At 44.1% G+C, this 13,539-nt stretch overlaps 1 protein-coding gene across 1 annotated transcript in view; it reads left to right on the top strand.

Annotated features, from left to right (window-relative positions):
• The window catches only part of CWF19L1 (CWF19 like cell cycle control factor 1), a 236,016-nt gene that overhangs the window by 217,544 nt on the left and 4,933 nt on the right, over nucleotides 1-13,539 (top strand). The window contains exon 13 of the mRNA XM_085652614.1: nucleotides 1,977-2,074. Within this exon, the coding sequence (XP_085508740.1) occupies nucleotides 1,977-2,074 (98 nt within the window). The remainder of the gene's footprint in view (nucleotides 1-1,976; nucleotides 2,075-13,539) is intronic.

The raw sequence follows: 13,539 nt of genomic DNA, 5'->3' as shown, positions 1-13,539 counted from the left end.
CACTTCAGCAATAATTCTCGGATAGCGATAATTGAGGTGAACACTTTGTTTTACACTCTATTCACAATTAAAAGCCATTTTATGGCTATGTGTGAATATAACACTAGCTAACTGATGAATACTTCTAACTGCATATTTCTCACCTTGTGAATACCCCCAGGCACTAGACTGGAGCACAAAATGTGTAGATAGATAGATGGATGGATGTATAAATAGGTGAAAAGATTTCGTCAATTGCTTTCCTGTCACCATCGCCGCTCTAAACACAGCAGGTGCTTCATCTCGCGAGGACAGACTTGCGTAACACTGCCACTGTTCTATATGCACAAAGCCATGCCTAATTTGGGTAATTTATAGTTAAGGTCACTGATGCATCCATATTCTCTGACTGGTGCACTATGTTCAAGCAATCATAATCTTGCAGTAATCCCATTAGTAAAACTGTCTTGGCCGCGAGAGTGCTCCTTTGTTTTATTGGGTCCAAAATTGTGGAATTCCCTTCTTTCTAAACTTCACTTATGCAACTCTTTTGAAAGGTTTAGAAAGCTTCCAGTACTTTGCTCTGCCTGCTTGTTAGTGGTGGGCAGCCCCATCGGAACGGCCATGGCTTTATTAATCAGAATAGAAAGAAGCATTTTTTTGCTGTTGTTTTTAAAATACTGGACCATGGGGCAGGATATGGTAGTGCTTGGGGATATAACAACTATCCCTATTACGAAGATGACTTGCATTGCGCTTTCTATAATACCCATTGCATGGGTATGCATTTTGCACCTGTGATGCCAAGTGGACATACATGTCATTGCACAGAGGCATGCACAATTATTTTTAAAAGTTTGCTCACAAAAACGTCCTCAAAAATACAAAGTAAAAAAAGGTAACAATTGATATCTTACTACAACCTTAATACTGTATAGTTGTATTGTTTTTCAAAGGTTAGAAAAAAGCAAATGAGGGACTGTCTTTGCCTCTTCATCCATTCCATGGTACTATTAAGGAGCACTAGGCAAATAGGAGCTACACTGACTGCACCACCAAGGATGTGGCAACTTGTGGGAGGGCCTCTGGGATTCACCCCCCTTCCTTTGTCACACACCACATCTCCTTGCCAAGGGGTAAGCCCCTTTTGCTAATCAAGACTTCCACCTGTAGTGAAAATAGACTGTTTGTAGTGGGAGACAATGCGGGAGTTTCAAAATGTTTTTTTCTCCTGTAGCACTCTGCAACGCAGGCACAAAAGCACCTAACCTTGAGGACAGTGCTTTTCTTTTGTAATTGGGCGCATGTTCCTATACTTAATACCATATGGGCATTTACGTAACAAGGGCGCCTGATAAGCTGTGCAAAGAGATGAGTACTGCGGGACCTAAAACAACAGTTGTATGCTCTGACAAAGCTGTTTCTCTGCAGAAATGTTAAAATGTGTTTTGTGCTTGGCCTCGCCTGTATTCATGATGTTGCCATGCATTTTCAATTCGATTTATTTATTTGATTTTGGGTTGAGCAGGGGGAGTGTGGCTTTATTGTGCTAATGAAAAGCATCTTTCCCATTCCTCAAGTCCTTTCCTTTGGTATATGTGCTTGTGTTGATAGTGTGAACCTGCATGTGCGAGATTGAACTGCAGTGGGAAAAATTATCTTAGCTGCAGTGGTTATTCCCTGTAGTTTTAATGTTTTTTTTTTTTTAAATATCCTCCTAACATGCCTGTTTGGCGGTTGTAAAAGGTGAACTTCAAACTTCTTTGGAACTTGCGACTTGATGATGAAAAGCAACAACTTGCTCTGTAATTTACAAAAAAGCTAATGGGTTGACTCTGAGAAGCCCAGTTTGACATTATGTTGATATCCGCCCTTTCCAGTTGTTGATTTTCGATGTGGTGCCAGAAACATTAATTAAAATAGTCATTGTTTGCTCCTGGGTAGACAGAACAGCATTTATTTCCGTCAGAATACAATTATGCGTTTCTCTTTCTCAGATTGTGCAGCCTGGAACTCCCTATTTCTATGTCGAATTAGATAACGGAGAGAAGCTTTTCCACAGAATTAAAAAGAATTTCCCCCTACAGTTTGGCAGGTTTGTATAAATGTTTAATTGTAAAACAGCTTTACTCCGATTTGTGAAGGCTATTAATATGAATTGTTTTGTCAGTGTTTTGTTTTGAAACGTATCCGCAAAATAATTTATTCTGTTGTTTGCTTATTACTTGCACTGTTTATGGTCTACACTTTGCTTCTACATCATTAGTATGGAAAGAATTTACAGGGGTGCTTCTGAAGATTGTCAACTAGTTGCAATTTAAAAAGTGAAAGAACAAAGTAGCACAGCGTTACCTTTTAATTGCTAAAACATTCATACTCTCCATAAACTGCTAAGAACTCTTGAGCGGGGGAAGGCCACCTGCCTCCTAAACCAGTGTTGACCCCAGTTAAATGTCTTTACTGGTCTAAAAAGATCTTTGGGGCTCAAAAAACAAATGGTGCATTTTACTTCAAGCTAAATCTTGTGCCCTGTAAATTTGTGGCGAGTTCTGACTTTTCACATCCTGGGAAAATTCATGATAATCAGATGTTAATGTTATTAATATTTCTAAAGCTACCATCTGAACACAGCTTGTCATGGAAATCCTTGTTGCTGAAAAGCTAGGTTTTTAGTCCTTTTCTAAATGCCATTAAGTCAGAGGCGGTTCTAACGTGGAAAGGAAGTTCATTCCAGGCCCTTGCGGCGCCAGTAACAAAGCTTCTCCCTCCCCAGTTGGCTTTTTTGATGGAAGGAACTATCACCATCTTGGCTCCTGATGAGCGGAGGGACGTACCATTGAAATCGACATTTGAGATATTCTGGTCCTGTTCCTTGAAGAGCTTTAAGGACGGTGCAAAACGCACCCATTGTCTTACTGGTAGTCAATGGAGCTGGAGCCTTTTAATTTCCTTTGTGACTGATACAAATTTTTCAAGCTGGTAAGCAGTCTAGCTGCCGCGTTTTGCAGAAATTGGAGCTTGTTTAAATGTCACTCTTGCATGTTCAGTTAGAGGCCATGACAATAATCCAACCTTGATAGAATGAGAGATGTTACGACTTTGCGTTGACTGTCCTTTGGCAGAAAAGGCATTATTTTCTTGATCATTGTTAGGGAGTGAAAGGTAGCTGATGTGATGGCATTTATCTGGTCCCCAGAAGTAAGTCAATCTTCACTTGTAACCCCCAGATTTTTAGGTCGAGCCTAGCGCAGCGTGCAAGTGCTGCTCTAGGAGATGACCTTTTGAAATCGGTCAGCACATTCCAAACACTTGAGGCGGCATCCACCTTGCGGGAGTGAGCAGAGGCGCGCAGGGGGCATCTGTTTCTAATTGGAGTGGCCGCTCACGCTTGTGTACATTTCTCTACTCTCTCTCCCCTGTCTGTCTCACCCTCGTTTTGGATTCTGAACGACATAAAGAGAATAAACTCACAAGGTGTAGAGTTAAGTGCAGCCGTTTCTTCTTTTAATTGTACTCTGTGTCCCCGTGACCCCCGTTATGTCCCGTACATGATGCAGCGTCACATACGGCCATGTATTTTAGGGGAGGATACACTCTTGCGTACACTGTGACCAGGGGGCTACAGTTTGTAACAAGTGCCGCCAGCCACCGAGTCACACGCTGCGTGCGAGTTTCGGGCAGCTGTGTTTTTTGCGGAAAGCTTTCAGGCAAACAAACAGTGCCGCTTTTGAGCAATTCCAAAGCATTGGACTTGTCTGCCACACACAGCTGTTTGTTTTCCATCTCCTCTCTCTCTTTTACGGCCCGTCCCAGTTTTTTTTGTTTAAGCGGACCGCCGCACTGTGTGGAAGGCAGGCATATTTAAATGTATGGACAAACGAGCACTGAAAGCAATTTAGAGGAAGAAGCTTATATTTTAAAAACGTCAGCACTGTGAGGTCCAACCCTTTGTTTTAAAAAAAACAGAAGCAGAACCTGCTGTTTGTACCCTTGCTTCTCTTGCCAAATATATGAAAGAAAATATGTTTAGGACATCAGTGGGCAGTTTGTGGTATTTACAGCACTTCATATTGGCTTCTAAAGCACAGCCTTCATTCCGATCGGACTACATACACTTTGTAACTCGACCAAGACCTTAAACTTGTTTATTATCGGGCTTAGCGCTCAGAAGTGGCAGATAGCATCACAGCACTCTTCAAAACACTCAGCGTAAAAAGCCCTAAATAAACTTGGAATTGGTTTATTACACCACTGGAGTTTTATCATAGCTGGAGGACGCTCGGAGCAAACCTGTTTTCAGTTTGATTGGATTGAAGAAGAGGAGAATGTGCAGCACACAGTTACGAGCACTTTGTGTTGTGATTCGTTGGACGCGCACATTTCTCTACCCCTTATAACCAGCGACACATCCAAACCCAGACCAAAGTATTTTTGAGGCCAGGGCTTTAAGTGGGTCGGGTCCTGTCGGTGCTCAGCACCAGCGGCAGTTCTAAAAAGAAGATGCTGAGACTGGTCTCTAGCAGGCTCTCCATTTTTGCCCTCAGAGTGGGAAAAAAAGTCTTTACTCTGCAGCAATGCCACCCTTCACTGCCTGTGATGTAACTTTAAAGAGACTCGCTATAATTTTTATATTGTGCTGCATAACTAAACACTTATAAGGTCCCAAAAGTGAAACCTATTGGCTACGTCAATGCTGGTTTGCTTTTGGAAGGGTACCTAATTCTTCCGGCCACCAACCGATAGTCTATAAGTTGGGAATATTTCCAAAGATGATTACCTCAGTTTTGCCCGAGTTTTACTTCAGGCAGTTCTGTGACATCAACATCTTGACTGATTTCATGCAGTCACAGAACTTCTTCCCCTTATTTGATGCCTGGCAGCAGAGACACTATTATTTGTGTGTCGTCCGCATAGAATGTGAGATGGAAGCCAAAGGATCTGATCAGGGCGGCCAAGGGGGATACGTAAACGTTAAAAAGAGTGGGACTAAGGGATGACCCCTGCGGCAGTCCACAAGGTAAGAAAATGGTTTTGACCAGAATTTGTCCCAGCGCCACAATTTGAGTTCTTTCCGTTAGAAAGGATTTCAGTACCTTTCCCTGCTTTGCCCTGAATCCCGCAGGCCGACAAACAGTCCATCAGGAGATCATGATTTACCGTATCGAAGACCACAGAGAGATCCAGCATAATCCGTGCTGCATTGCCTCCCTGCTCCAGGGCTTCCCTTTTTTCTTCGGTGGATTTTATAAGGGCAGTCTCTGTGCTATGTGCTTGCCTGAACCCATATTGGGTATGATCAAGAATATGATTTACCTGGAGAGCAGCACTAAGCTGTGTATTCATGGCTTTCTCCGCCATTTTAGCCGGCATTAAAAGGCGGGAGATTGGTAACTAGTTATTGGGATCCTTAGGGTCTAAGTTTTGTTTATTCAATAATAGAAGGATGGATACTATCTTCCAAGTTTTGGGTAAATGCCCTGACTCAAACATGGCTTTGAATAAAGAAGTGAGCGAGATAGCAATTGGTTCAGGGCTAGTTTGATCAAAGCAACTGGGCAAGGATCATAAGGAGAGCATGATCTAATAGAGGTGAGTAGATTTAAACTATCTATAGTGGACTGTGGAATAAACTTATCAAAGTTAGGCAATAGGTCAGTTGCCTTTTTGGCCCCCGTAGTTGGAACATTTATTTCTCCCATTGCGGAGAAACTAAACGACGAGAAGATATGCTCCACTTACTGCAGGAAGAAAGTAATAATTTCCTCACATAGTTCTTGACTGCATGGAGTTTTAGGTGGAGGTGGGGGAAGCCAGTCTAGATACGGTCCTGAAGAGTTTTTTAGTGGAACACTTAGCAAGTTTAATTTTATTCGCAAAGAATGCTTTTTTGTACTAAATAAAAGCATTTTGTAAACTGTAAGACTTAGTTTATATAATTCTTTCTCAGTTTTGCTATATTCTCTTCTCCAGTTGCATTCTAGTCACTTGCAAATGAGTTTTTGTTCCCTTAGTTCCACAGAGTACCAGGGAGCTGTTTGTTGCAATCGTTTTGGTGCAAAATTTTCACAGGAGCTAATTTTTGCAGTCCATCTCCACCCACAGTGTGTAACAAATAGTGGCCTCCTCAACCTCTATAGGTTGTGAGCAGGCGGTCGTGGTGAGAAGGTCTTCTAACACTGTGTCCTTAATTTTATTCCATGCTCTTAGTTCTATCTGGCTCTTAGGGGCCTCAGTACTATTGTGTCGGTCAGGAAGGACAGCCTCAAACTGAATTGCTGCATGTTCTGTCCATGCGAGTGGCAGCAACCCTGTGCAGGTTAGCTGTGGATGGTTGGAAAAGATCCCATCCAACATATGGCCTGCATCATGAGGGGTACCTTCTACATGTTGCCTTCTATCAACGCTACTCATATCGATAAGGGCTGTTGTATCAGGGTCGGTCAGTGCTTCCAGATAAAAGTTAAAATCCCCGAGAATAATAAATGAGTCAAAGCAGAGCCCATCCTCTAACAGGGTTCCAACCGAAGCTAGAAATGTGTTCCTAGGTCCTGGTGGTCCGAATACTAGAATGCCCTTTAAAGACTGATGATGGGAAAGGCGGAAACTGAAGGAAAGTGCTTCACTGGTTAGATTAGATTCGATTCTGTATAAAAGGCAGCATTTAATGAGCTCTGGTATATTACTGCCAGCCCCTCCCTCTCCTAATGGGCCTTTTTTGTGTATGACAGAGGCATCCCGGAGGAGTGGCTTTAACCAAATCAGGCCCTGAAGCCTCTTCAGTCCATGATTCAGTAAATAAAGCACTTTTTATATTGTGTTCTTCCATAAGTATGGAACACTCCGTGCTGTGTTTTAACAATGATCTGGCATTTAGAAATAAACATTGTAATGGATTTGCATTAGGCCGCTCTGTGTTAGCCCATTTCTGTGGTCTGTTGGGCTTAGTTGCGTGGCATATAAGTTGGGGGAGTGACTTTTTACAGCTGGGACAAGTGATGGGTCTAGGGGTTGTGTAGAATGTTAAACACATACAGGCGGCATAGAGACAGTTTGGTGGAGTGGTGCACTGCTTATTAAAATCTCCAAAATAGTCAAAGCAGAGCACCCACTTTGACATTCCCAGAAGGAACGAGTCCTCGTTATTTCGGCGTACAGCACATAGTGCATTCAGGCCCTTATTACGGTGGCCTGTGCGTGACCCTGTGCCCACCTAGACCTAGGTGTATTCGAACCCAGTGTGACAAGAGCGCCTTTACTTTGCCCTGAAGAAGTTCATTTTATGAATGAAACGCGTTGGCTGGCTAATCTTCTTTGAAAATAAAAGGCACCTACTAAGGCATATTTGACTCTTTGACTATTTTGGAGATTTTAATAAGCAGTGCACCACTCCACCAAACTGTCTCTACATTTGTCTGCGCAAGCAGTTAGCACTCCTCAACGGCAAGTGCTGGAGTTTTGTTTCTGTGCACGCATTTCTTGACTTTTGATTACTAAGTATTATCAAGGGAACAACAGAAGGTAGTGCGGTCTCCGTGTCCGCCGTTGCCCGGAACCATTAACACATACAGGCGGCGTACTTAACTCCAGCATTCAGAGCAAGTAGCTCAGCCCTAGAGTACTTAAAAATGGTAGAAAGGTCTGACTTCGAAGATGCAGGGGGGCTGGCGCTGATTGCGATCCGAGCATGGACCGGCGCAGGCGGACTTGCCTTTGGCGTGTCAGTGTGTTCATTCATTTTATCGGGCTGACAACTAGCCTGCTAACCAAGATGGCGGCCCGGCTCTGAGTTGCAGTGACCGATCAGCAAGCTGCAGGGATCTAGAATGGGCAGAACGGGCAGCTTACGGCAGGTAAAGTCATACAGTTGCACCCAACATACAGTGAATCACAGTATAGCTCGAAATTTAAAGAATAAAAATGCTTTCAACGTGAATTCCCCTCCGAGCTGTAACTCAGCTCGAAGGTCAGAGAAAAGATTGCTAGTTCTCGACAGCTTTCCTGCAATAGAGGAAAGACTACTTCATACTTCACATGGATTAACAGATTCTGTTGTTCATTTTTTAGGTTTAAGAATATTTTTTCTAATTTAAACGTATTTCCCAAACTACAATAACTTGGTCACTGAGAGATTTCCTTATTGAGAGGGAGGTCATAGTTTGAAACCAGTAAGTTATATGCCTCCTGACTTGTAGTGATAGCAGTAGTGTTCAGGGATTGCTGAGACTGTCGCACACTCAAAGTCTCATTCACTAAATGTTTTCTGGCCTTTTGCCTTAAACTACTTTTGCAGCCGTTTCCCTTTTATTATTTATTAGCCAGCATCTCAAACTCGAGCATGTGTAGGGCAGGCAAATGGGCCTAATAAAGGTTGTGCAATTTCATCACATGCTTCAATTATTTTGCAGTCTATGGAATCTTTGACCATCTGGGTGGTTCTGCATACGTTGCAATCCATGTTGTTTATCTATGGGAAATGTTTGCAGAAACTTGGATATAATATCTGCTGCTTTTTTTTTTTTTTTTTTTGGTGGTAAGTACTCTGTTTTCTATGTGAAAACCTTTAGGCCACCTTTATCGTAATCCTTTTTTAACCCCTCAATTGGTCCTCTGTTAGACAACTCAATAATCTCTTCTGAATAGTTCTCCATGTCTATTATGTACTCAGCATGTGCTTTACTTGGCCTCACACACTAGAATGCTGCATTCCAGGAGCATGATTTTAAAACCCTTTAATATGTTTTGGTATAAAGGTAATATGATTTAGATTGCCTGGAGAGGCCTAATGGCCTGTATCTGCTTTAGGTGTAGGCTGACTGTGCCTTCCGCAGTGAAGAGTTTGTGACACCTTCATGGTCTGGTGGGGTTTGCAGTCAGGCAGGGATGTCAAATTATATAATTTTGTTCAACTCTGGACGTTTCCCTGTTGTCTAACTCCATCCCTGGTCTGCCCAGTTATGCCTACCAGTCTTCAGAGATCGCCTCTACCACTGATTCCCCCATCATTATAGAGACCTCCTGTTAGGCCAGGCTCCTGTAACTCTGAAAGGAGAAATGTGATTCAGGGGCAGAGATGACCAAGCAATTCCTATGTCAGTTTCCTTAACCCATTGTTATGGTCCTTACAGTAAACCGTTTGGCCACTAAAGACACAAATTGTATCTACAGCCAAAGATTTGTTATAAAATTGCTGTGCTCCCAGCTTACACCAGGTGTTTGATGAACATTTCACAACGTACGTCAACACTTCCACCTTACCCCTACCTCACATTCCTATCTTCCATGACTGTCTTCTCCTATTTCCCCTACCCCATATGTATTCTCTTTAACATAAGTCATTTATCAACGGCCTATTACGCTACCCCATCACCTTCACTTCCAGTAAATATTACCTCTACCACATTAGCCTTGTACACCTATTCTCCTCTTCCCCTAACAACACCTATTGCTCCTCTTCCCCCAGGCTTTCACCCTATCTCACTACTCCTTGTACTACTTAATTTCAAATCCTATGCCCCTCCCCCCAAACACAAACATATCACTCCCTGTTTTATTTCTCTATTTATCCCTTTGGTACTCATTCCATTGTCACTTGCAAATTCTATGAATCTCTCCAAATTTTGCCCCCCTCCACACACGCATCCTCCTCATCCTATCATTCACTTCACCTCTCTTGGCTTCTGCTACCCATCAGTCCTCATTGAACCCCATCAACCAATCTTCTCTGTCCCTCAAACATCTACCTTCTTAATGTACCCTCTTCACCTAACCAAAACCTCCTTCAGTTTCATATCCTGTAATTTCACTTGTTAATTAGCTTCAAGCTATGATCCTGATGTTTTAGGCAAGAGCTTCTGCTCCAGCCTTGATGGTCCTGACAGTTGTTTGATTTTGCCATCCTGCTCGTGCCTCACGCTTGTTTGGTATAAAGGCACCCTTCAAGTGGAATGTGTGGCTACCTTGTACCCAGCACTAGGGATGCCTTTTAGGCCAAATCTGCTTCTTTGACAAGGCAGTTCTGCAGCTTTGGTGGTAAATGACGGTTGCCGGTCTGATGTGCAGCTAACCATTTTCCTCGCCTCCCTCAAGAGTAGTAAAGGGACCACATTCTGTTCTGGAGTGGTCACCTGGACAAGGTGGATATGAGTGGGTCTCTGGTTTCATATGGAACAACACCACCACATAAATTTTCTGGAGCTGCAAGATTTCTTACTAGCCAAAGAAGGTGGAGTTGAGTGTTGTGCCCTCCGTTCAGAAGCTGGGAGTTTCGGGCAATGCCTGCACTTCATGATATTTCCTCAACTAGATCCCTTAACATCAGGGCAGACAAACTTAGTTAATCTTGCCAATCATGAAGGGCTTCAGCAGACAGCATGGGGTATACTTTGCCCAGTGGGGTATACTCTTGGTAACCCTATTCTTTTCTTCTGAAAATGCTCAATGTTCAGCCTTTTATGCTCTGGGGTTCCTACCTGAACAGTGTCCAGGAGGCACGTTCTGCCTTCCTTGGGACTCTGATCTCCTATAAACATTTCCACCTCTGTTGCAACTCGCGTCTCATGCAAAATCAAGCGGAACCAAGCACAGCTGATTCTGGTGGTGCTTGATTGGGCAGAAGGGAGTGGTACTCCGAATTGGTGACCCTCCGGATCTGCCAACTTTCTCTTTAAAAGTACCTACTGTCCCAGCAGCAAGGCAAAGTGCTGCAGCTGAACCTCCACAATCTACCTCTTTTTAGGTCTCGCCTACGTTGTAGCGCATGCGCTGCTCGCTGGCAACAGATTTTGTAAGAGAGGGATTTCAGAAAAGGGCTAAACGGTGGCCTGCCATTGGAAATTGGCTGTTTGCGTTGCCTCCCTTTCGCCTTTTGGTCCGGCCCATCCGTACTGTCTCATCTGCTTTGCTGCTGTCGCAATGCACTTATCTTTATGGGTACCATCTGTTTTCACTCATTCCCGTAAACACGGGGCTGAGTTAAAACAGATGGCGAGCGCTTGCTTTGTTTCTACCTTAGAGCCCAAGGGTTGTGGGGTGAGCCCTCCCTACCCCCACCCTGGACACACACTTCTTTGTGCCCGTCAGAGGAACACATCTTCATCCACACACACTGTGGGAATGCGCCTGCACTGAGGTGCCGAATGCACACAAACTCACAACTGTGTCCCTTCTTTCCAACCGAGGTAGGCATCTTTGTCGTAGAGCACTCACAACCCACACTTGGAGCACATCTGCTGGCACTTCATAGTACACTACGTGATAACACTTTCGTAACATACATTCATGCGTTCTAATGTTCTAAAGTTAAAATGTGGCTTTACACTCATAAACTGAAGTGTTTTTTTTGTCCCTAAACGGAACTTATGTTTGTGAATTAGCCCATCCGTGGGTGTAAGACAACACATGAAAAGGAGTGTGTTCTTGGCTTTGGAGTGCTGCAGTGAGTGTGTTGTGACCCATTCTGATATCAAACATGTGTGTGTCCTTCAGAGAGGGCAGTGTATCAGTGACAGAGAGTCTATGTGTGCGTGTCTGAGTGTGTTTGTGTGTGTAAGTGAGTGCGCCTGTGTTACTGTGTGCGCCTGCGTGCGCTACTGTCTGTATTAGTATGAGCGTGTGTGTGTGTGTGTACCAGAGTGCGTTACTGTGTGTTTGTGTGTGTTAGTGAGTGTGCGTGTGTTACTCTTTGTGTGTGCACATGCGTGCTACTGTCTGTGTTAGTGTGTGCGTGTTAGTATGTGTGTGTCTCCCCGAGTGGATTACTATGTGTGTGGCTGTGTGGGTGCCTGTTTGTGTATGTGTTTTAGTGGGTATGCGTGTGTTACTCTTTGTGTGTGCACGCGTGCATGTTTCTCTGTGTTAGTATGTGCGGGCCAATGTGATTTTATTTGCGGGCGTGCCTGCCTAAGGTCACAAGTCTCAGTGCATATTCCGTATACCTCTGTGTAGCTGCTGTCTAGGATAGTGTGTGTAAGTGTGTCAGAGAAGGTGTTTGTCCTCTTAGAGGGTGACTGGTGTTGGGGGTTACCACGGTTCTCTGGATCGTCCCTGGGCCCCTGCCGGGGCATGAACTGGCCGGTCCGTTGACAGCTCAGAGGCCATCCCTCCCTTCCGTCCAGCGTGTATTCAACTTTAATAATGCAGCCAACGCCTCGCACTGACACGTCCATCGGGCTCCAGGAAGAGCCCATCTCACAGGTGAATAATGTTCATTCTATGGGTCTCTTATAGACAAGCCCCTGGCAGCTCTCCAGTGTGGTCACCACAGCAGCGCTCAACCCACTGAGCTATCTTACCCCGTCGCGGTGCTCTTCTAGCATGGGAGTTACCGCGCTCCCGCTAGCCTCTCTGTGCAGATTTCCCCAGATTTACCGCACAGATGTTACTTTGAAAGAGGGAGCATCCGTGGAGGTTGGGCACCCTACTGTGCAAGCAACCGATGCAACTTTGACACTTCCACCCAGGCAGTACTTTTACCCGAAGGAGAAATGACAACACAGTAATTCCATGGAGGGCGCAATAATAAGAGAAGGGTGTTGTGTTTCTGGGAAGTCATAACTCCCCGCCTGCCACCTGGGCTAGGATATTCACTCCTGTCAGCAGAATGAACATAATTCACTCCCACGAAGTACAAACTTGACAGGTCCAACCCACATAATTAATTTATGACAGCGACCACTCCTACTGAAATGGTACATATCACAGTGCACCACGGCGTCTGACTCCTAGTGAAAGGGGAGATCTCACTGTGCACTAGGGTGTCTATTCCACTCCTAATGAAATGCCACATATCACCGTGCACCAGGGCGTATGTTCCACTCCTAATGAAATGATAGGTATCAGCATGCACCAAAGCATTTATTCCATTCCAAATGAAGTGGTAGGCATCACCGTGCACCATGTGTTTCTCAGTGTGTGCATGCATTTGTACCCGTTTGTAGTGCGGTTTCTATGTATGTCTGTATTTGGGGGGGTTCAACAGGGGGTAAAAGACATTGTCATTTACAACGCCATTACTTGATTAATGCTTCACTAAGGGAAAAAATACAATAACATTTTCAATTCCAATAGCTCAAAACAATGTAATTGCGAGACCTATTGCATTGTAAATGCTCGTTTGTGTGGCGATGGTGCTGAGCAAAAGGAGGGGCTTCGAAGTACAGTGTGAGGTGGTTGTCGAGAATTTGCCTTCTCGCTGCCTTTCCACCAAATCAATCTATTCATGCCCCTGGTCCACGTTTGTTGCCTGATGTGAGAAGCAGATTGATCCTCTCCAGGATGGATTGTCTGCTATATTTTTGCTTGTGTTCTCTTTGGCTCGACATGCCATTGCTGTGGAAACTGCCAGTTATTGGCCATTTTGGCTTTCTTAATTTGCCCGATCAGCCCTCATTCGTGTTACCCTTAAGGGTTGTATATTCTAAGAATGCTTTTACTTCAGTTTCCCCTGCCTCCTTCATTATGCTGCAGTGGAACCACAGTATGATTCTAATATTATTGATATTGTGCTTTTGAGCCTCTTCACAGTTGTACTCCGAGACCCTTTACTCTGACGGCTGTTCTGAT

This window comes from Triturus cristatus, chromosome 4_1, assembly GCF_964204655.1.
Source record: "Triturus cristatus chromosome 4_1, aTriCri1.1, whole genome shotgun sequence".
In the NCBI taxonomy this organism is placed as follows: domain Eukaryota; kingdom Metazoa; phylum Chordata; class Amphibia; order Caudata; family Salamandridae; genus Triturus; species Triturus cristatus.
This window is presented reverse-complemented; position numbering and strand designations above follow the sequence as displayed.